The following is a 24,480-nucleotide window of genomic DNA, read 5'->3' on the forward strand; positions in this document are numbered from 1 at the left end:
TTTGGTTTACAAAGTATAGCTTTTATTATACACACTGCTTAAATGAGTTTTCAAATATAGATTTTATAAAGTCATGAGTTTTTCAATATATACATTCTGAAATAACATTATCGCATTTACATTTGAAATACTTATTGCTAACATGTTAATATTTTTTGTGTTTTACCAAGTGTTAACTATTAAGTACATTTTAAATTTTCAATAGCAATTAACCCATCATTGAAATACCATCTCTAGACATCCTCTAGTGCACATATGCTTTTGTAGGGATTCAGGCATTACTCTGATTCACAGGTTATGGAGGGCATAAATATGTCTGCTAGGAACCATGCTTAAGTTACAGGACAAAAAAAAAGTGGGTAACCTACTGATGTGGCACAAATAACTAAGAGAGAAGGTATTGAGTCAGTCATAAAGGCTAACAAACTTACATACTTGGAGCTTCAGTTTTAGTCTTCTCTTGGTCACAGCAAGAATGTGAAATATCAGAAAGTTAATGACTGCCTGGCACACAGCATTCTGGTATAATTACAACAATCTGGGGAATTCAAACAGACTGTGAAGGATTTCATGTGGAACAAATGGTATTAAATAAGATTCTTTAATGATATATAATTTTTGAGTCATGGAGTACATCAAGTAATCTTGAGGGGAATCTTCAGGGAACATCAGGCATTTTTTTATATTGTTCCTCAATACATGCCTCAAGATGTGCCAAGTTAGTTTTATCCTTACACAAACTGAATTTTAGCTTCTTTGTTGGAATTATCAGCAAAAGCACCAACTTGGAGGTGTTTTCTCATTCTAAACAAACTGCTCAGCCACAGCTTCTTTTGGGTAAGGCCAAAGAAACCAGAAAATGGTTTCAACTGATGCACATACCAGTGAACAAGTAGTGAGATTCTATTAATCTCAGTCTCTTGCTTTCTTTCCCAGTGTCATTCTCAAATCAACCTTGCCACATCTGTACCTTTCTACAACACTGCAACCTGAATTCAAAAAATCAACCCTTCAAGAGTAGGACTTCCTTTAACTGCTTCATATAGACTCTAATGTGGCATTGAATACTGGTGTATGCTTTGAAAATAGATTCCAAATAGTTTTTAATATATTTTTCACTTGTATTTTAGTTTTCCTCAAATCTGAGTATCACTGATTTGCAATCAACGTAAGAGAGCTGGTTTATATGCAATTCTTGTTGCATTACTGCAGATAGAGGATATTGAGAAAGAAGTACAGTCCATCAATTAAACACTTTCATTTTCCACTGTTAGTTTACCTTTAAGTTATGGGGCAGAAAGAAGGCAACATAGGTTAATTGTGTTACACAGAAAATCTAATAATGACCAGTATGCAGTTTTAGAGACATGGAGATTTAGAGGTGTGGAATTCTAGAGCTCTACAAAGTAATTTCAGCAGAATCAGAAACGAATCTGACATGATGCAGCATAGAAGCTGCAAGGATCTCACGATTCATTTTCATGGGGGAAGGGTTCAGGTTGAAAGACACTGCCTGTTCAAACTTTACAGAAGAGAACACAGAGGATCTTAGTTCTAAAAACACCATCAGATAATCCATGTCACCCATGCGATCCACACAAAACCATTGTCCGACAAAACTCCAAACACATGAGCACTTAACAAAGCTTTCCAAAGGTTGGAATCAATCTCTTCAGTCACTGAATGAAGATTCATTATCAGAACTGTCTTCTGCTTTGCCATCATCTCCCCAGGCAGGCACAGGGGCATCTGGGGTCCTGCAGGCAACAAAAACATTCTGTGCTGCAAATCCAGCTGAGAACACAGGCAACTCAGCACGTAACACCAACGTCCTTGCACCACAACATTTAACACATTAACTGTTTATGGTTCACAAACTCACACCTCAGTGGTATTGCTTCACCTACAACTGGAAGGCAAACACTAGAAACTGTAACTCACTGGACTTCCAAACCCTGTAGACACCAGTGTGAATGCATGCCTTTGATGCCGTCAGAAATGATGACAGGTCATTAAGAAACACTTGTAGAAAGAGTTGAAACCAGGCAATAATGATTAATTCAATTTTTTTTCAATCTTCAGAGGTTCTAGGGCTGAAAGGAACATTCTGTACACCATTGAGCAGTGTAAATAGTACATGAAAAAAACAAGACAGGAAATGAACAATATTGTATCCAACTAAAACTGCAGGGATAATTTAGTGAAGCAAAAAAGAATTACTCAGAGTGGAATTTGGCTAGAACGTTGGGTTAAATGTGACATGTAAGAACAGCCATGGGATTTTTATTGACTACAAATGATTAGTCCTCTTGTATTTAGCTTTAAAGAGAATATTTAGGATGGATCTTAACACTGTGGCAAAATATTTGCTTGGGGAATCTACTGGAAATGAAGGTGAGACAAGCAAGCCATCTAAAGACTAACTAATATTACTGCCTGAAGATGCTGGCTCTCCGTGGACTCTTCCTCCTAAGCATATAATGAATTTGACATACAAGCAATACAGAGCCTGATAAAGGCTGAAAGCAAGGTAGAAAATACACATATAATTTTACTTGGGGAAAAATGACATTCAGAGAAACTCACTTCCTGCATGACAGTTAACATCTCTTGGATAAAATATTGCATTTTAAACTAAGCTGACAGTTGTATTAATCATCCTGTTCTTATTTATCTTGGGGGTATAGAATTTCTTTTCCAACATTAGTTCTGTTCAGTATAATTTCTCTGCTGGGAATGCCTAAGGCAACTTCAAAGTGCTCCTAAACATTTTCAGTGCAGAGATGAGAAGTGTGTTGAACTGCAGAAGAGCATTCTCCCTCCCCCCTGCACACCTCTAAAACAAATGAAGAAAGCATTTGCTTTCTCATGCAAATATCACTTCACAATATTATTCCTTGTTGCCACGGTAATGACAAAACAGAAGAGCTGTGCAAAGACATGTGATCTGGAGAGACCAGTGCAAAACCTCTCTTTTATTAAGACGAGGAAGATGGTGATGAATTCCTTCAGTTCATGAGAGCAGGACAAGCTCTTCCGGAACTGAAGACAGGAAAGAGAGGAAGGATAAGAAACGAAAGGTAAATTGGGAGCTTGATAGAACAGGCAGTTACCAAAAGCTGTAAAAAGTTGATAAAGGAGCAATACAGAGGTGGAAAAGTCAAGAGGAGAATGTAGAAACTATATTGTATCATTAGAATTAGCACATCTACAGCCACACATAACCCATGCTCAGCCAATGGCAAGGGGCTGGGGGAGTCTGCAGTAAGTGACTGAGCACAGAGCCAGCGCATTTTCCTGATTTTCTCTGGGACTGAGCGAGCAGACCTAAGGAAGTAGAAGACCCAAGAAATGTGGTGTGAATGGCAAGGTACATTTAAAAGAATAAGCTTATAATATTAAGAAAAGAGAGCAAGAAAAATGAAAGGTCACCCCTGATATCTTAACATGTTCCACATCATGCACTTTGCCAAATAATTAGCTTTCTTTAACCAGTTTTCAAACCAATAACATTTTAAAGAAAATCTGACTAAGCATTACTGTTGCACAGATCTTTGAAGATGGATTTTGAGATCTAACCCCAAACATATTGTGATCCTCAATCCACAGTAATGTTTCTGTCTTAATGCAAAATAGACAATCAAAAAGCAAACACTTTTTAAAAAATAGCTTTTGAAGTTTTAATCTGCTACCTTTTGTTTTATCTACTATAAAAATCTACCCAAACATGAAGAAATGTAAGCATTTATAGAAAGTTGTGGATTTGAAAGCACAGCAAAAAAAATTAAATACATTTAACACAGATATAGAAAACCCATGTTGGCTAAACCTATCTCCAACTTGCACAGGGTCTTTTTTTATTTCTCATTCAATCAGTAAAAATAATTGAGGTATAACTACTTCAGGCTTATCTAGACCTGGAAGTAGATGGGAGCTAAAGTGACTCATCAGGTTTATTTTATTTAACAAGTAGCTAGCTTGTAATGGCTAGTAACAAGCCATTACAAACTGTAAAAAGACTTCACTGGAAAGGAAAAATGGGCTTTTTAATGCTCTGACAGTTTCTGAAAAGAATGCAACAATACTTCACACATTTTGGTTATCTATAATGTAAGACTGAAAGTCCATACTTTCATCAGTTTAACAAATTCTGTGAAACAATACAGTAGAACCAAATTAAATGCCAGCTAAGTAAAGTAAGACTAAAATTAATGTTTATGGCCAGACAAGAAGCTTTGAAAATGACTATCTATTCTTAGTAGTCTTCACATCAGATTAACTCAATCAACTGCCAAAATTTTAAAATGCTGACTTCAATTTACACTGTCAATTGTCAAGTCAAGTTGTACACTACATCTACTCAGGGAATCTGGAAACAACTGTGTTGTCCCTCATGCATGCAGCAAAATAAGACTGAGTTTGCTCTCACTTCTCTACAATAATGACATTTTCTTATTGGAGTGTTGAAAGCAAGCATCTGGGAAAAACCTCATAGTCTAAACAGGGCAGTTAAAATGGCTACTGACCTTTTATTTGAGTCCTCATTGCTAAGTGCACATTGTCAAAAATGCTAGCTTGTCACTGCTATAGCTCACAACACCTTGAACAACCTTTTCTAAGCACATGTTTTTTCCAAGTTTTTTAAACACACAGCTGCACTGCAGCCCTACTGGGAGTCACAAATTACTTACTCGAGAAGATCTGGATTTAGCCCCTCAGAAATCATTTTGTTTCGTATTGCCATTACAGGAACACCCTGTGTAGCAGGAGGAAGAATAACATAAAACTACTGGACACAAACAGATGAGTTAAATAAACCACACTTTCATATAAATTTATGCATGTCACTTGTCAAACAACAGCATGGAACAATAATCTCAGTTACCATCAATATGAACCTAGAAGCAAGAAACGATTGAGATTAAAGATCCTTTTAATCCATCTTATATTTATGACAAAACATCTAGAGAAATTTGCAGGGAGAGAATCAAGACTGGATAGATATAATTGCAATTCATACAGACAAAATCATGAAGCTGAAGTTATCTGTATGGGTAAGAATGTGGAGAAAGCACAAGGTATCACAAAGACAGCAGAGAAGCTGTGCTAGGAAAGACTTGGGTATGCTGAAGGTATACCCAAGAGAGAGAGGAAAACCAGGAAAATCTGCTACCCCTCCAGAAGAATCTCTTAAGGCAGTGCTAAAAACTGGAGAAGTCTAAAAAGCATGGAAAAAAAGGCAAACAGGACATGAGAACAGAAGCACAATTTAAAAGTGACTTCTCTGAATACAACTGCTTGTGCTGTCAGGCTTGAATCTTCTATGACTTGTGGACGGATTTCAGCCAAGTATGTACATGTTAAAAAAATTCCTTCCCTTCACTGCAAGTCCTTCCACAGCTTCTGCACTTTATTGTATTCAGCAGCACCTAAACATCCTCTTATCTTGGATCACATATCCAAGACCCATGTCCTCTCATGAGGACATTCCAACAAACTGCTGCTACATTTCCACTAGAGTTGCTCAAAGGCAACTTGTTGCTTTACCATCTCTTGTTGGAAACCACCAGAAATACCATTTGGATCACTCCATGTCAATATAAAAATATCAGAAAAAAAATCTGTCACCAAATGAGGATACAATTTCTGATGCAAAAGGGACAAAGTTACCGGTGGTCTAAGAAATTCTAAATGAAAAATGGTGTAAGACTAGTATATTTTTTGCAAAAGCAGGTAAAATAGTGCTGAAATAAAGGGCAGCTAAGACTAATGATCCAGAGAAAGATGTGATTCTAGTGACAGTTCCACAGTAAGAATCACATGAGCATTGAGTGCACGAGCACTGTGGAACAGCACACAGGTACATAGCTCTAGCAATCTATCAGGCATAACGTCAAAAACGGTCACTCAAATAGTTGCAATGTAATAGCTTGAAATAAAAGAACATCTCAGTACTTCATAACTAATATTTTTTGTTTGTGCATTACAAACCTGAATATTTTTAATATCTATTCAAGTATTTCATGACGGTTTTAAAATACAATTGTTCTAGTATAGATTTGGACACCAGGGATTGTGTGTCTACACACTGTCTTGTACTAACCCTTTGCCACTGCTTGACTGCTCTTAGGGTACTTTTCCCCACCTCAGAAGTCACTGATGAGTTGTTTACACATCAACTCAAACCAGGTGAAAACAACTGAGTCAGATCAGGCAAAGAAGAATTCATATTTGATTTCAATCAAAGGGAATTTGGTAAAGGACTTTTAAGAATATGTTACTTTTATGTTCACACTTGGAGTATGTTTTATTCCAACACTGTGTGCATTAAAATCTGTGAGAAAAAATCCTCTCAGTACCCTCATATATCACAGATTCACAAAACTAATCTGAAATTTAGTCAAAATGACTTTTAGACTTCTTATCTGAAGCAAAACAATTAAGATTGTACTTATATCTTTTTACAATACAATTAAGGCATTACAATTACTTTACTTTTCATGATTTCCTAAATTTTAATCTACAAATATGGTACTGCTTTTCTATGATTTCTTGGCATATTGTTGTAAATTTTAAAAAGTAAGAATTTAGTATCCTCAATTGCACTCCACCAAAATCAGTTTGTCACAATTTCATGGAAGAGCTACTTTTAGTGTAGAATGGTGCTCTTTTATACTACAAACATTGTGAGTAATAAATAAATTATCAGTTCAAACAAATCTTCAGCTAGAAACTTAATTTGGGAAAATAAATGACACTAACTGAAATACTTGACTGGACAAGGAGACAAGTTTGGCAAATACAAAAACACATATTAATTTGTAGTATGTTAGTTTGACTTTCCTACCACACTGTTTACAACTGGCAGAGGAGTCACCAGGAACTGCCAGTACACAGGAGAAATGTGGAAAGTGAGATCTCACTCCTCTAGCAGTTACCAAAAAAAAAAAAAATTAAAATCAAAGTAATTAGACCATCCAGTGCTTTCAAATCCACTTTGAAATCTGGCATTAAATTGATACAGTAACATAGTGTTCTATTCTCTGCTACTATCCCCCTGCTAGGTTTTCCAAATGGTTTGTAATAAGCTATCCATAAAGTGCCAATTTGTGATTCAAGTGAAAAATAAGGTTTGGAATATCATTCAAGGGATGAAGCAGACCAATTGTAATAATTTCTCTGAAGACTGAGTGAAACCATGAAGTTAGTTTTAACATAAGCAACATTTTATTAGTACTATGACATAGTCATACTTTCCTGAATTATAATGTATATTTTAGTGGAAAATTTCCACTGACAAATTGAAAATAAATTGAAATAAACTCTTTGCTTCCAATCTCATTTTTAAGTTTGTGGAGGTGAAATGACCTCTTAAAAATATCACAAATAGACTCCTTAACATTCTTGTTCCTTCATTAGATTTCAAACATGTTAATATTGAGATTATTTCTAATTTATCTGTAGCACAGACCACAGATAAAGGCATAAGCAAAACCTGCATCATGAATAACAGGAAACTGGAGTGGAACCAGATAGTGAAGCAATCCTTGTATCTCTATTTTGGTCCTTACAGAAATATAAAGTATTTCTGTTCTGGACTATACTTGCAAAGCTGTACTTTGTACCCTACAGTAAAATCAGACTGTAATCAGTCTGTATGCAGGGAATGACTCCAATTTGCCAGGACAACTCCACTCTCAGTGGCATCTTCTGTGCCTCCGGCTAATATCACTTTGCATTTACACATTTCACACCTTCAGTTCACAAGTCTACCAGCTGAATTATATAGAAAGATCTCGCCAGAAGCTGTCTGATGGAATATATTACATTAATTCATTTATTAGAGAAGATATGCTAGAATATCATGACGTTATCCTACCTTAAAGATTACTGTTGCAATACATATTTTCAGACATTTAAGGTTCACTTACAGCTGTGTAGTGCATTCCACCAAAAAATAACATCCTAGTCAAAGAATGACATGAGAATTGACTTACCACTTGTACCATTTTGAGATATCTGGCATATCTTGGATCCTTGGCCACAGTTGTGACATTTTCTGTTACCACCTCTGTTTTCTGTAAGCCTTCTTCTTGTGTATTGTTCTGCTGTATGTGAAGAACAAACCCTTTCATGGTTAGGTGTACACACCACATCCATGGAGAGATTCCAATCCATAAAAGTGGGTATTTTAGGTAAAGTGCAACTCTTCTTCGTCAAGATTATTCTAATCTACACTCACAAAACTAGAGGTTTCCTAGTTGTATGAAATCACAAAATCCAGCTCTTTTGTTGTTCACTGTTACAAGAGTGTCTTTCTACTTTTAGATACAATTTTAAGTTATTAACATAAAATACCACAAAGTCCCTCATAACCCTGATAGATTGTATTTAATGAATAAAACAGTACTAAAGGTAAATGGTCTTTTTATAAAAAAATATTTATAAGGAGTATTATCTATAAATCTCCTCCAGTAGTCCACTGACTTTTTTCCTCAAAATACTTGATTCCCTGGCAAAGGTTTCATACAGATCATGTGACATCTGAACTATACTTCTGAGTATAAATCATTACTTAAAGGATGACGTAATGAAATCAAAGATTCCGTGAAAGTATTTAATTTAAAAGAAATTAAAAATGACAAGAAGTTCAAGCACTTTTAAAAGAACACAGAAAGAGTATTTTTTCTACAAAACTAATCACTTGAAAGCAGCACTGGGAAGATCCTTTCAGAAATATATAAACTTTATATACTTATATATACTTAAAAATACCTGATATACTTTAATATCTGACAGGATGAACATTTTAAAGAAAATTAACTCATGGTGAGTCATTCTCTAATGTGGCTGGAACATGCAATGTTGTCCAGTGTCTCCCATGCTGCTGCCTGTAAATCAGTTACAATCTTTGACAGGAAAACAAAGGCAGCAGAGTGCTCCAGCTACTGCTTCTCCACAGCAACTTCCATCAAATAAGATAATGAGCAGAGATTAGAATTGAGGATTCCATGAGAAGATACTCTAAGAGGAAACCAGGAAAAGAACTCCATCTACAAATGGGCCAGAAAGCCTCACTTAACTAAGTGGTGATCATTGGATTTAAATGTCTGGGTTAAAAAAATCAACCAACCACACATATTAAACTCCCCAGCATGACAAAAAGTTAGTTGCAGGGATAGTATCTTAATGCTGATTGCTTGTAATAAGCTGGCATTTTCTGTACATGGTAGATAATATACAGGAAACCTTCAACGTAATAAACTCTTTAGAATAAAGTATGATAGAAATTCCAATTTGAGCTAAAAGCACACATTCTGAAGAAAGGAGAAAAGAGCTGCAATGATGTGATTTGAACTGTTATTTTTAATTCATGACCTTCCCAGACCCCTGATATAATACATGTTCATATTACACTGTGATTGAAGAAGAGGAAGGAGAAATTTAGCATTAGATTTGAGTTAGTTATTATTTAAGTCACATAGTTAAGAAAGGGTATAGCCTTTTATGTTTTAAGTCACTTGTTAACAGTGCCAGTGGAGAAAAGCCTAATCTTAGACTGTCACAGCTGACTGCTCATTTCCAGTAGACTTGCTTCTTCTATCTCCTTCAAATGACATTAAAAACTTGACCTGGAGAGCTCTATTCCTTCAAAGTATGAGCTGTGCTTCATTACTTACTCCAGACTGAGGTGATGCAGCTGTCTGTTGACCTGTAGCAGTCTGTGCCACGGGACCATTTGTAACATTCACATTTTCACTGGACACTTCAAATTTGACATCTTCTAGGCCAGGAATTGAGGATAACTAAATGCCAAAAACATCATCAAATAAGCAATGAGCCCTTCGAAAGACTACATGTACAACAAAGTCTGCATCATGCTGCTCACCACTTATTGACCAGACAGGTTTTACATTAGCAAAATTTTAACTTTTTGCCCCTAGTTTTGGTATTTTGATTGGGGGGGGGGGGGGGGGGGGAACGTGTCTATTCAGCTGCCTTCTACAACAAAAACTTTGATTGTTAACACAGGGCTGCAGAGTAGGAAAGGCTTCTACACATTCCCAGCATATTGCTACTGCACTTATCAAGCACACGAGAGCCATGCAGTCTCTGCTACTTCCCCTACAGTGAAAGAAATCATGGCAAGAACAGCTCTATCACCTAACAGATGGGAGACTGGTTAGAAATTTTTCAATTTTCTACATCTTTCACTTTTTTTAAGGAAATGCTGTGAGTGGATATTAAACACACCACAAATCTATCTGAAGGAATTTCTATTTAACATGATTATGAAGAATTGTGCAAAAATCATCAATTCGGATCATTCCGAAATATTTTGAAATAAATAAGATTTAGTAAGCTCTGTTTGTATTTTTTCTCCACAAAGATCTTAATGAACACTTTCAAAATATCCCACCCTTGCTCCCAGAAAAGCCAACAAAATTGCCTCCATCATTATTCAAAGAAGAACTTGTTAAAATTTTATACTGGTGATTTATTGACTTTGGAATTTTATTTGTTTTTTTTCTTCTAGTGAACAGCATACTGTGCTTCCTATAGAGGACCACAGATTATATCCTTCTGTCATTTCAGTTAAAGAAGATATATCAAACACATTTACATTAGCTTAGATCCAGTTCAGGTCACATTTCAATATCAGAAGATTTATAAGGCTTCTATCTAGTTACTTATATCACCTGAAGTCCTTACAGTCCAGTAACATACAAAGATACTTATGTTTTACAAAGGGGGTAAGAATTTCTTTTTTAGAGTTTGTATGGCAAAAAGTGCTCCTTTCCTGTTCCACATGCTTAATAAACTCAAATTTTCCACTAGGTACTGTTGATTCCTTACTTCTGTGTCAACTACATATTCAAATGTTACCCAGTATAAGTAGCAAGGCATGCAAAACCAGAATTTTTGATATCAGGATTTTATATTAGCTCCTTTAAATCCTTATGAAAACTTATTTGCTCGATTCAGGCCATAAAAAGGTAGTTCACATAATCCAGGAGGTTGTCACTGTTAGAAGATGAAGTCTATATCCATACAAACCTTTGCATCCAGAATATTGAGCGTAGTTTCAATTTGTTGGATACGGAGAGAGAGTGCTGACAATTTCTACAACAGAAAAGAATTAGGATGTGAAAACACTCCCCTATGCACTTGGACATATAAAACAGTTTGCATCTAGTTAAAAAAAAATCACTTTTGTCTTCTCCCTGCTGAAGGCAGAGTATAGTGTAAATGAGATTACCACATAATGAAATAAATGAAGCAATTTCCTTTTTAGTCCAGTATCCATGTCGTTTTTTGTACAGTAGCTACAGCAGTACAAATTTTAAATAATCTTACTCTGCAGTTGGTTTTCCCATACAATGACAGAAATGAAGACAGACTATGTACAAAAGAAAGCCAAAGTAAATAAGGTATTACACTGGGCAACTGTAGAATAAAGATAGACATATTGTACTCTTCCAGTTAGCAAAAGATCATTCTTCAAAGCTCTTTCCAAATGTTGAAGATGAAAAGAAATTATGTGTGTGTATGTAACTCAGCAAATATAAAGAGAAAACCTGGTAATTAATACAGCAGGTGATTCAAAGTCCTATAAAGTCAAAATCCACAAGGAATCAGAACTAACCAGACACTTTATATGCTCCAGGTGCACCTCAATCAAATTTTGACTTTTTTTTTTTTAAATGCAACTTAAGTTTTTCTAAATTACTCCATAAGAACTGCCAGGCTTTTAACTAATCACTACCATACTCCACCAGACCTGTTCAAGTGAAGTTGGCTAGAGTGCTGGCTGGCAGATATGTACCATTCTGACAGCTTTCTGGCACCTTGGCAAGATTCTGCCTGGCTCTGAAGCAAAACTTTAACACCCTAAGAAAATGGCAGCTCTGCCAACATGCTAGAAAAAGTAGAAGGGGACTGACAGGAGTTAGTCTTTTTGGATAGTGCACTGACTTGTTTACAGATGGTCCTTTGTTCATGAAGAGGAGTCAGTTCCTATTGGGAGGAACTATGTGTCCCACATTTAACGGGATAAGGGGGAGGAAAGATGTACAAAAGACAATGATGCAATTTTATGGGTCTATTTGACTAGACAAGAGCCTTAGAGTTGAGGATGGAGTCAGCCCTGATTTTGAGTTCCTTGGCTTCTGTTGACTTTTCACATTAAAAACACTTCTGTATTTCATGAATACGAAAAACTTCTCAGGGAGTATATAAACCAACTATTTAGTCTCTTGGGTAACAACACATTTTGGTTAACTAATAACTGTTTTATTAGGCAGACTTCACAGTGCTGCTGCGTGCTCAAGGTGGCTTTAAATATACGTGTTCTGATTTCCACAGCGCCTGTGGACGAGGGAATACTGAGATCAGGTGACAACTGAGTTCTGTACAACTGACAACAGCATCATCAGGCTGTTAAACTATCCCACCTAGCAAGTTACAACAAGTTTGAAAACTTAGGAAAAATGACTTTTTTTTCTTCTGAAGCTCCATATATTAATATAGTAGCCAAATTTTATACTTGTCATGGGCCTGACTCTAAACTTCACCAACAAATAACAGAATTTCTCAGATTACATGGCTTAGTCTAATTGGAGTTGACTGTTGCCCTAGCTCAGCTGGCTAGAGCTGTATAGCATTCTTTGTTGAATAAACTAATGAAAAAGTACAAAATACCTCTGAAGACAAAAAGGTTAGACTCAAAGCCACATTAGAAAATACCCTTTTTACAAGGAGGACTCTTGTCCCGTTCAGTGGACAATTCTAATCTTGTCGGTCTGGTGTATTTCCATTGATTCTAAAGTCATCACATAAACTTACTAACCTAAATATTTTTATTTTTCTCTCTTTACAAGAAACTGAAGTTAAGGGCTTCATGTTCTATACTAATCACTTGCCAGAAATGTCCTTTTTTTCAACAAAAAACCAATTTACATTCAGTGCTTAGCGTATCACTCTTTTAAATTAAAAGTGATAAAATCTGAAAGTACATTTTGATGCGCCACAAGAACACAGCATCCTTCCTTCATAACAAACAAAAGCCAGAGATGAAGCTGCTCAGAATAAATTCCCTGTATCAAAAAGTTCAAAGACTGTGCCGAATGCAAAAGCTTAAGGAAACAGTGTAGCACCATCAGGAGTTCATGTGCCTCCCTTGGGGAAAAATTCTGTCTTAAGCACTTGAGGCTCAAGGGAAACCTTGAATGGAAAGCAGACTACATTTTTTGGTTTAAGCTACCAGTATTACTGCATCAAAACTATTTAAATGAATGGTTCTCATTTCTTGAATTTTTTTAATTGTATAAAGGGACAGCTGGGAAAATAATAAACATACCTCTTCACAAACAGTAGAAAAGCGGTTGAGAAACTGCACTGTATGAACCACAAACTGGTTTAGAAATGCTACAGTTCTTTTCTGCTGAATAGCAGGAACCTGCATTAAAAATATAAGAAACTTAGGTTACATATCAATTTTCAAATTTGGATTGAAATATCTGTTAAAAAATGCACATTTTTTTAGAAGAAATTATTTGGAAATCTGTCTTAAGTGTGCTTGCTATGAATGCATACATATACAAACCATTTTCTAATACACATATGCATTCATACAAATCCTTTGCCACTAAAAATCTACTAACATGAGAGCTGAGAATTTACAAGAAGTTACATAAAAAAGACAACAAGACCCACAAAATGAAGGATTGTTATCTTAAAGAAAACACCTTTAGATGAAATTGTAAATATTCTTAAAAATCAGTGTTAATGTTTTGTAGAAACACTGAGGAAATTAGATCGGGAGTTTAAGAATGAAAAGCAAACTTGGACAGCCACACTAATACTCAGTTACAACACCACAGCCAAAACTAAAGTTTAGTGATGCTGCTGTCTAAGTATCTAGTGGCTAACATACTGGTTCTCATTTAGGGTACCCAAAATTACCTCCAAATTATTTTCAGTGCTTACATACTTTTCAGACTAAAATGCAGAATCTTATGTTTGCCAAAAATAATGGTGGTCACATATGTAACAAAGAGTTGGCATTTTTATTTAAACCACTACAGAAAACTGCAATCAGGAACTTTCACACAAAAGTTTCTGTATAAAATTTTAGTGCCTCAGGCTTAATAACCTTGGACAATTGTTTTAAGTCTTTAACCTTTGCAGAGGAAATTAACCTATGAAGTTGCCATTGATTTAAGTGAAAGATTTACAAGTAATATTATTGGCAGTCAAGATTCTGGTGCACTTTTATTGTGAATACAGTGACACTCTGGTCTTCACCTCTTCTTTAGTGGCTGATTCACCAGTCGTCCAATATACAATTCACTATGGCCATCTTAAAACATCCTGACTTTTTTGTGAGACTTTTGATGCTACTATCTCGAGCCTTCAGCCTTTGCACCTGCTGAAGTTCAGTTCTGTGGTTCCAAAATTCACCAAGCAGTGCTTATGATCTTAGCAGAAATCTGTGGGGTGGCACAGAGCATGGAAAAAGCACTGGGTCAATTGGAATTGTCCTGTCTTTATGCTTTGTATTGAGAAAACTAAGTTTAAAAAGAAAGTTTCTGCAACATTAAAAGAAATGAATAAACAGCTTTGCACGGCATTTGCCTTCCAGATGGGTGTCCGAGACGGCTTCGCCTTTAAATACAACGTTATCACAGCACTTGCAGCGAAAGGCCTCCGGAAACAGCTGGAGACACAAGTAAGGAGCAGAGCCCGCTCGTTCCCGGGTGCGAGGGCGGCACCGTCACCGCACGGGGCGCTCCCCTCTCCCGCTGCCGCTGGGCCGGGAGCCGGGGGGACGCGGGGCTCGCCCAGCACCAGGGCCAGCGCAGCCGCCGCCGGGGAGGAGCAGCGGCAGCCCCGGAGCGCCGGGCGAGCGCAGCCCGTACCTTGGTGAGGTCAATGCCGGAGCCCACGATGGGCAGCCCGTCCTCGTCCATGCCCGCGGGCCGGGGCGGGCGCGGCCCCGCTGCGCTGCTCGGCCGCGCTCCGCAGCCGCGGCCCGGAAACAAACCCCGAGCTCCGCGGGGCGGGGCGCGGCCGCTGCCCCGCGCTTCCTCCTGGGAAACGCAGTCCCAGGCCGCAGTCCTTGTGGCCGGCTGTGCCCCGGGAGAAACCCCGAGGATAAACCCCGAGCTTCTGGGGTGCCTTCTTGGGCACCCGCTGTGGCATGCAGGAGGTGACAGCCGCTGAGGGGCCCGGCCGTGCCAGGGGTCGCACCCAGCGCTCCCCAGGCCTCAGGACGCAGGCCTGCTTAGTGGTGTTTGGGAACAGTGTCGTCCCCTGCGGCCAAACGTCAGGGAAATAATGAGAAAAGCCAGAGAAGGAAGTGTTCCTGTGCTCATACGCATAATTTGAGCGGGGAAGTGCCACACTTTGGATGTGGGGAGTAAAAATAAGGAGCACTGAATGGCCCTGGGTTCTTCTGAAAAAGACAAATTTGGGGTCACCTGGAGTCCCTGTTTACAGCAGTAAATCTAAATAGGTTTTTGTGGATTTCCATATTTAGTGGGAGTTCTCCACGGTTACATCTAAATACCGCTGCACTTAATAAACCCTCATAAATTCAGGGCAGTTAAGAAACCATCATACTCAGGCTGTCAGATGGAAACTTCTCTTGTGATGAAATTAATAAAGGCGCACTAATTACTGTAATACTTTGAAGATTAGATCCCAAATGTAGTATGCTAATTTTGGTTTAAAATTTACCAAAATTCTCAGTTTACATCCAAATCATTACAGTTTGCCAAAGCATTCTAATAATCCATATACAGAATCAATAGTGGCTGTACACAGAGCACTTATTTAGTCAAGTTGCCATAAAATTCTCTTTTATTTACTGAAGCAGCTTTTTTTAGCTTTATTACTTTCACAATGTATTTATTAACCTGCTGTTATATGGACATCATTATTACTCACCTACTAAGACTGTGTAGCAAAGCTTTTTGTCTATACTAATTGAATTATTGAATAACTTGTGATTCATACTCTGCTTTGGACCACTGACATGTTGTTGGCTCAATTTCTTGTGTCTCCCAAAGGAAGAGCAGCAGGCTAACCTACAAAATTCAGTGGGTTTAGCTTTCAATTCCTAGCTTACAAGAGTTGCGCAAATTGGTGTTGGACAATGGAGCCGTTTGTTTAACTTATTTACTTTGCCACCTTAATTACCTTAAAATTCCAACTAAATTCAAGAAGAACTAATTTAATTTATGATAAAGTGTCTATAATACAATTTTTCCAGGCAGTGACACTGGAAAATTAATGTAAATGCATAGTCAGATCTTATCTGAATGTCTTGGTCTGTAAAGCTGGATAAGAAATCTCCCAAGAATATGCTTTTTCGTGAACTTTCTGGTACTTCCTGCTTTTAATTTGCTCAAAAATACTGCATAGAAAAGTGCAACACAGCACTTTTTCCTCCCAGCTGGAGTTAGGAAATGCAGGGTATGAAAAGTGAAAAAGAGAGAACGGAGGAAAATGATCCAAATTTTCCAAAACCTCTTAAAAATGTTTTAATTGAACTAACTTGTTCAGCTGCAAATATAAATGACTGAACTCCCAAGGAGAGGATTTATAAAAAATAATTGAGTGATAACATTCAGATTTATAGTGTGAATGATTTGAAAATATATTTTTTTACCAGCACCCATGCTGGATGATAAATGTCAGACTGAGGAATAAGTACTGTACAGTATGTAATTGCTGGCAGTTGCCCTATGTATGTGTACATACACATGCTGGCATTTAAAGGCCCAGTTGCGTAGCTCCACCTTCCAGTGAAGGAAAAGATTAAAGTGTGTTTAAAAATTACCAAAATGAAGTTTGGTTGAGTGTTAATATTTTGAAGATGTCGTATGAGCAATATGCTGATGCTAACTTGGAGTGGAAAAGCCATGTGTACAGAAAACTAATCAGAGCTCTGTCTTTACTATAAAATACCTGACTTGTGATTAGGGCACACAGAAAAGTAAAGGCAAGAACACAGGTTTCAAAATGTTGAAACTGATCTGCTCCATATATTGCACAGAATCAGAGCCTCGGGTCAACTTCGAAACAAAACTGAACAAGCTGAGAAAAACTGGTGAGTGCTACTGTAGCTTACAATGTTCATTCATATGCATCTTGTGTGCTTGTACATTGTTACAGGTCCCAGGACACCACTGATTCAGGTTAGAATCAGCCCAGAACTCAAATAGCTATATAACTGAGAGACAAATTAAACAGAAACAAAGAGCTGATCCAAAAAAATTTCTAGACATGGTGTCACCTGATCCTCCACAAGGGGCAATAGTTGTTTTAAATAAGGTGGTCCAATGAACAGCTGAAAAAATCAGTGTGGATTAACATTTGCTTGATTTCCCATGGAGTCTTCTAAATCCATGCTTGCAAAGGGTATTCTAGTGAAGTTTTCCCTATGAAACTGATATTGCCTCAATGATTTTTCTCTACACTGAATTTAAGCAATGTCCCTCCCAATCTCAACAATCTCAGTGTGCCAGAATTTGTACAAATCTTGCAAACGGTTCAGAGAATTATCAACCCTTCACAGTTAAATAGACTGAGAATAAAAATGTTAGGCATTATGTAGGTTTCTTTAAAAAAAAAAAGAAAATGGAAACTAAATGATAAATGGTTTGCAGTTCTCTGAAAATGTTTTGTCAAGTTTCAGTTTTCCAAGTACTATGCTAAGACAACATGAGAGGATTAACTAATTATTTTGTTCTGTACAAAAGAGCATGGAGAACATGCTAAAAACATTAGCTGCTCCTTTTTATTTATTTATTTATTTTTAAAAAATATCTATATCACTTTGTTCCAGTATAAAATAAAGAGCCTTGAACTTGGCAAGATCATTACTGGGTAAACAGTTTTAAGTAGTCCTTAAAAACAGCGTATGAAAAGCAAACATCCTGGTTGCTGACTTAACTGCGGAACAAAAGAATTTCTGTCCTTTGCCCTCTTGGATCTTAGTAATTGTAAACCAAAAAAGTCTCACTCAGGAGTGCACCTGCACATAGCTGGTGCAAATCCTCTTCTGTATGGGTCCTGAGTATAGTGGATATATTCTGCAGAGGCAGGAGCTGTGTGAAGTGTGCTCTGAGGACAGAAAAACCCATGCCTGTTTCAGTTTCACTACACACCAAAAGGTTAACAGTGCCTTAGGCCAATTCTTCCAGACGCACAAAGATTTTTAGCTACAAGTGTATTAAACGTCCCCTTAAGCCTACTATCTCTGGTCAGACAATGGATACAAGGTAAACAGAGTGCTGTTATCTGCTTATTTTATAATTTAGGCACACACCACTCCACTGGAACTTCAAAGGAACTTAATATTCATTTTAGGTAAACTTTGGTGGCAGCTGGAAAGCAAAAGTTCTCAAGGACAAAGGATTATGAGAAATACAATATGGTCTTACGTTTCAAAAGATGACTGTAGCCTCACCTACTTCTGAACTGGTTTTATGTGTCCCATATATATAGGAACAAACAAATGAGTATTTTAAAATCTAACTAAATAAGGATGGCTATGATGCTGTAAGGAGCTGTTATGCTATTTGAAATATCCTGACATCCCTTCACTTGCAAAAGCATGCAAGAAAGATACTAAGACAGGAGTTATTTCTGTCTTCTTTTACTTCAGTTCTGGGTCTTGTATAGGAAAGACAGGACCAATATAATGTTTCTAGAAAGCAGAGTGCCTTTGATTTTCCTGTAAAGACTGTAAGTAAAAGGCTGTAACCAGAAAAAAAACCCTCGTTATGCTGTTTGACAGGCTTGAAGTAAATCCCTCCGTCATTTTGAGAGAAACAAAACTGCTTCAAATAATCATTCTGTTTTCACCATTAGCTTCTTCACTGGTAGTGGAAACCAGTTTATTCAAACACATCCAGGAACAACACTTTATGACAGTACACTACTGCATTTCTTTTTCTTGTAAGATAGTCATGGCTGGGAAAGTGAATATTGAGAGGTGTTCTTTCTGTAGGTACTCTACAAAATTTCAGTTATTTGAGCTGTGTTAACTGAGGGAGACTATCAGACTGAGATGCTAGGACACAAAATCTCTTTAAAAACCCCTCAAAATTCATTTCACACAAAATACAATGTTTAAAAAGTACATTTTATTTTAATAGAAATAACCAAGAACCAGATGTATGATAGTAAATTTTACAAAAGCTCTTGCACTTGCAAGCTAAAAATCAAACACAAATGATTTATATTTTGCTTGCTTCTTTTCTCTGTTGTCCAAGTGAAAACCATTACAAAGAGTAAATTTCTTCATTTTGCTAGAAAAAAGGCATTATACTGTCAAGTTTCATATTGAAGGCAAATGCTTATTTTACATTTCAGTAACCCAAAAGAAAATTTTATGGTCTCCTCCAACTGCACATAATGGAAGAGTTCTGTGCCATGTCAAACCAGATCCTACAGCTGCAGTTCCACTAAGAATGGGCTTTAAAAAACAAAGAGAGAGAGAGAGAAAAATATCAATACAACTTCCCTTAAAATGATTTCTATACTGCAGACACCAAGTTGCATAGGCAAATAAACACCACAGATTAAATGCTCCTTAATAAATATAGTTAAAATACTGCAGAAATTCTACTGAAAAATGTGATTCTCTGCTTCATAGTTCCAGTAGCTACTTACTACATGTAACATACAGCAAAATATTCCATAATAACAAATAGTTTCAACTCTTTACATTACTATAAACACTATTACTATAAAGGCATGATGTCAGAAACCTTTTTAAATGAAATTACTTCTGTTATTTCAATGTACTCATAACTAATATATTTGGAGGTAATGTAAATGTTACAAATATATACTGACTCCAGCAAAACCAAAATATTTTCTATGCTTTGCATTTTCTTTAAGGATTTAAAATATAATTAGTTAAAACCAGAAAAATACAGCATTAGGTGTTTTTAGCCTCCTTAGAACTAGAAATATTTCCAGATTTATTAAATATCAGGTAAAGGTGTTTTTCTTCCCCTTAGAACTGATATGGCAAAGCAAACTAAAACATACAGATCAAACAGCTTTTAAAATACCAGTATAAGTATGCACCAATTTATTTTCCTTAGTCTGAATGCCACAAAGCAAAAAAAAAAAAAAATTAAAAAAATAGGTACACCAAGCAGCAGTGCTGGATGGTTTGGGCTAGTTTTTAATTATAGCTTTTAAGTAAAATGAGTCTGATTGGAGGAGAACAGATGCAACTCCAGTTAAAAATTTACCTGGGGATGTCCTAAATGATGAACCAGTAATTGAGTAGTTGTTTTTCCTGGATATCCAGTCGTTGCAAATAGATTTTCATTCACTCGGGACCACCTATGAATAAAATGAATCCACTTATGAATAAAATGAATGTACTTTCCAAATACCCCTGTCATACCAGCAGAAGTGCAGTATGCATGACAAAGTGGAGCTCTCTCCCTTGGGACTAACTAAACATGTGAAGATGTTACATATTCCACTAACAGCAGAGAATACAGATTTAGTGAATTAGCTTGTAAATTATTCCCCACCACAGCCCCGCATGCACAGTGTTATAAAACAAAAAAAATACCACATGAATGCTACACATATATACTAAATGTGGGTCATTCAAAAATTGCACAAAGTTTATAGACCTAGTCCCCCTAAAAATGACTTAAGTGAGACACACCCAGGTTACTAAACTCACAACTGTTTGCATAGACATAGATTTCAATAGATAAATCCCACAAAATTGAGACAATATTTATACCTGAATAATCTGGCTCGATCAACATGGACAGGTCTCTTATCCTGTGGATAACTAAAACAAACATTCAGGGTAAAAAACTGTTCTGCAAATAACTACAGTTCATACTATAAATACCAAAAGTACAGTGAAGGGGACACATTGTCTACTCTCTGTGAAGCAGTTGAGGGAAAACCAGAGCATTCCTGCAGCTTTAACCTCAATTTAGGGTAGGAAAATTGAAGTAGTTCTCCAGTTTATTATGGATCAATAGTTACCTATTTATGACTTGGAATGAAATTTTAACAAACACATACAGTGAGAGGTGAACAGATGTGAAATGCTATCTCAAATGAACAAAAAGACAGACAATGTTATATTTTTAACAGAACACATTGATAAAGATGAAACAAAGAATACCATGGAGTGGTCTGTATCAATATTGTAATTCCTGATAATTTTCATTTATTTAGCTTATGCATTGGGCCTACAAAGATGATTAAGGGGCTGGAGCATCTCTTACAAGGAAAGGCTGGGGAAGTTGGGCCTTTTCAGCCTTGAGAAGAGGTGACTGAGAGACCTCACCAATGTCCATCAGTATCTAAAGGAGGGTATCAAGGGAACGGAGCCAGACTCTGTTCCGTGCTGCAAGCAATAGGATGAGAGGCAATGGGCACAAACTGATGCACAGGAAGTTCCACCTGCATATGAGGAAGATGTTCTTTACTCTGCAAGTGACCAGGCACTGGAAGAGGTTGCCCAGAGAGGATGTGGAGTATCTCCCTCCCTGGAGATACTCACAGTCCTGTGCCTTGTGCTCTAGGATGACCCTGCTTGAAAAGGGAGGTCAGACCTGCTGACACACTGTGGTCCCTTCCAACCCGACCCATTTGTGATTCTGTGACTGGCATGCTCTCTTAGCCAAATACCTGCACTTCCTCATGTACTGATTAGGAAGAGAATAAAGAAACCCATGCAATGGGTATAAAAATACCTGGAGCGAGTGATATCCCAGATCAGCCAATCACTTCCAGCAACTGCTCCAATTTTAAGGGGATTTTTTAAACACCAGTCTGCTGACATCAGTGGTGTTTGTTCACACTCCAGGGAAAGAATGGCCTGCTGTGTAATCAGGTCATAGAATCGTATTGTCCCATTCTTCTCTGCCACCATCAGCTGTTAAAAGAAATTCATAGAATGTGGTAAACTTAGCATGTAATGGAAATTAAATTTTTTCTACTCTATAGAAAGCCTGGAATACATTCAAACAAAAATTAATAATACTAAATGAAGTGCAGTTTTTCATTTCATACCAGAAAACTTTCTCCTGGACACTCTTTAACCAATAAATAAAAACCACTTTAATCTATACTACTGTTACACTGTTATACACAATTACATTATTTTTATATATATATATATATATATATATATATATATATATACATCTATGTGTATAATTCTGGTGGTTAGAAACACCAGTTCACAACCACCAAAACACTGTGTTTTTATACAGCAAAAAGTCATTATTTTAACATTCAATAGCTTCTGTTCTGAGTGCACAGTGCTGTAAAAAAGAAAGGATTGTCAAGCATTGGAGCAGGCTGCCCAGGGAAGTGGTGGAGTCACCATCCCTGGAGGTGTTCAAGAAATGACTGTACATGGCACTAAGTGCTACGGTTCAGTTGATATAATGGTGTTCAGTCAAAGGTTGGACTTGAGGATCTTAGAGGTCTTTTCCAACCTAAATGATTCTATCATTCTAAGCAAAGTAATAATTAGTGTAGCTGTAGAATCAGTAGAATCACTTACTGATTTTATATAATATCTCTTATTTCATCCTGTAACAGTTTGCAACAGATTTTATCTAAGCATTTATCATTACAGTAATATACTTAAGCAGTTGTTTTTTTAAGTATTGTAGAAATAGCTCCCTGATTAAATTATAGAATCATAAAAGGATTGGGTTGGAAGTGAACTTAAAAATCCTCTACTTGCAATCCTCTGCCATGAGCAGGAACACCCTCCACTAAGGCCAGATTGCTCAGGGCTCCATCCAGCCTGGTCTTGATCACTTCAAGGAGTGAGCCTTCACGACTTCTTTGGGCAACCCATTCCAATGCCCAGAGGATGAAATGAGATTTTTCTTCATGAAGAGAAATGGCTTTCATATAGTCATGAACAATAACTAAGAAAGGCAGAGAAACATAAATAAAATACTCCAGTAGTACTGGTCTCTTTGGAAAAACAGAACAGTCACTAAGAGATGCTTTTCTGCAAATTAAAGGTCATGGTGCAGTAAGCATTTTGACCTGCAATAAGCTTTTCAGCAAGAACTAAGTCTATCAAGTTTTATGAGCTTTTGGAATGGGCTTTTCTTTTAAAAAACAAAACAAAACAAACAAAAAAAATCCCAAAAAAGCCCCAAACCAAACCCTGTGCCTGTCTTTGATAATGGTCAAAGAAAAAACATGCTAGTAATATCTAAGACTGGCATACTATTGCAGTATTTTTGGGAAAATCTTATTAATTTTGTTGTGCTTACAAAGTTGCCCAGTAGCAAACAGCAGCTAACCCATTAATTCTGATGCCACCTGAATCAACAGTTTTCCTAGTTAACAGTTTCCTTTCTTAGTAAGGATGGATATTGATACTGATGGAAAGTGTGATGAGATTAGAGATCCTCCTTCCCTACTGCTGTGTAAATGTTTTTATATCTTATTTGACTGCTTTTCTCTGTTTTAAGTATGTGTTTTTGTGGTAACCCAAATAACCACTTGTAGCTGCTCAAGGCAGTTATTGATAGGCACAATAGGAATAATAAATCCAAGACTGCAGGGACTAGACCATTAATGAAGCTGGATATTTGGGTACATACCAGCTGATTAATCCTCCCCAGTACAATAACAAGATAAGTATAAAATCACAGTCTATTGATGTGATTTTTCAGAACATATTTCATACATGCAAGAACAACAACAAAAAAGTCCCTTGTTAACTTCAAAGAGATACTTTTCAAAGCTTGGCATGTTCTATAAAGAGTCTGTATTATTGGTGTTACCATGACTGAGAAAAACTTGAGCTCTTCTCTGGTAACTGTCAGCTAAAATTCAATCAGCAGAATAGTTATCAACAACTGATGCACATAATCAAGAAGGAATATTTCTGATGGGAGGAGTAAGGGACTGAGGATAAAAAGACAAGAATGGTAATGAGAATTCATTTACAGTCACTTCGCATTAGCAGATCCAACCAATATACAGTTTACAGTGTAAACTAGGTCCTCAAACTTCAATGTTACTACAGCATAAAAGATTCACACTTTAGGTGTGTCCCCTCTCCTGTTATTTTAAAGGTAGTGAGGGAGAAAAGCTGAAAACCACAACCTTAAAAGCCTCCTCAGGATGCCAGCAAACACTCATTCCAGGAGAACGTAAAACAAAATGGGCTTTCTCATTTCCTTCCAAATCCCAGACCCTGGGGAGAAAAGAAAGAAAAAAAAAAGTAAAGTACTAAACTATTGCCATTTGACTGCAAATACATTAACTTTCAGTGACTCATTACATTCACAGAGGAAGTGACCAAATGAAATAGTGTTCATGCTGTATCATTTGAAGGTCAGTGAAAGTGGCCAGTGCTGCAGATAATGTATTTTAACACTGATGAGCTAGGCAGAGCCTCTGCTTAACTATTCAAATAATTTGACATTTTAG

At 36.9% G+C, this 24,480-nt stretch overlaps 2 protein-coding genes and 1 long non-coding RNA gene across 8 annotated transcripts in view; 1 reads left to right on the plus strand and 2 right to left on the minus strand.

The window, feature by feature from the left end:
* WASHC3 (WASH complex subunit 3) lies at positions 1–15,061 on the minus strand. 4 transcript variants are annotated; one of them, XM_086887130.1, is made up of 7 exons: positions 14,922–15,061; positions 13,361–13,459; positions 11,059–11,124; positions 9,681–9,806; positions 7,998–8,105; positions 4,692–4,756; positions 1–1,757 (listed from the first exon to the last, which is right to left on the minus strand). In XM_086887130.1, exons 1-7 carry the CDS (start codon positions 14,970–14,972, stop codon positions 1,673–1,675), a joined length of 600 nt encoding a protein of 199 aa, XP_086743256.1. In that variant the 5' UTR covers positions 14,973–15,061; the 3' UTR covers positions 1–1,672. The 4 variants fall into 4 exon arrangements, with proteins under 4 accessions (XP_086743256.1, XP_086743254.1, XP_086743255.1 ...); XM_086887128.1 differs by having other exon boundaries at positions 1–3,327; XM_086887129.1 differs by having other exon boundaries at positions 7,998–8,108.
* The window catches only part of LOC111936173 (uncharacterized), a 24,063-nt gene continuing 14,275 nt past the window's right edge, over positions 14,693–24,480 (plus strand). Inside the window, exons 1-2 of one of the 3 annotated variants that reach the window (XR_015286303.1) lie at positions 14,693–14,731; positions 17,063–17,116. This is a non-coding gene — a long non-coding RNA (uncharacterized LOC111936173). Of the gene's footprint in view, positions 14,732–14,824; positions 14,926–15,101; positions 15,212–17,062; positions 17,117–24,480 lie in introns of those variants that run through there. The other 2 variants (XR_015286301.1, XR_015286302.1) reach the window with 2 other exon arrangements.
* The window catches only part of NUP37 (nucleoporin 37), a 19,426-nt gene continuing 14,083 nt past the window's right edge, over positions 19,138–24,480 (minus strand). Inside the window, exons 5-9 of the mRNA XM_023936963.2 lie at positions 24,154–24,244; positions 21,762–21,943; positions 20,792–20,842; positions 20,280–20,373; positions 19,138–19,489 (exon numbers count right to left, since the gene is read on the minus strand). Coding sequence (XP_023792731.1) covers positions 19,376–19,489; positions 20,280–20,373; positions 20,792–20,842; positions 21,762–21,943; positions 24,154–24,244 — 532 coding nt within the window. The 3' untranslated portion in view covers positions 19,138–19,375. The remainder of the gene's footprint in view (positions 19,490–20,279; positions 20,374–20,791; positions 20,843–21,761; positions 21,944–24,153; positions 24,245–24,480) is intronic.

The sequence above is a fragment of the Cyanistes caeruleus genome, chromosome 4 (genome assembly GCF_971803275.1).
Source record: "Cyanistes caeruleus chromosome 4, bCyaCae1.hap1.1, whole genome shotgun sequence".
NCBI lineage: Eukaryota > Metazoa > Chordata > Aves > Passeriformes > Paridae > Cyanistes > Cyanistes caeruleus.

What these genes read in the sequence shown, in the direction of transcription:
- WASHC3 (XM_086887126.1), bottom strand. Translation starts at nt 14,972, where the DNA reads ATGGACGAGGACGGGCTGCCCATCGTGGGCTCCGGCATTGACCTCACC. An exon ending in TCAATATTCTGGATGCAAAG is followed by an intron (nt 9,807 to 11,058) that starts GTTTGTATGGAT and finishes TTTGGCATTTAG; the next exon opens with TTATCCTCAATTCCTGGCCT. An exon ending in ATCTCAAAATGGTACAAGTG is followed by an intron (nt 4,757 to 7,997) that starts GTAAGTCAATTC and finishes CCTGCTACACAG; the next exon opens with GGTGTTCCTGTAATGGCAAT.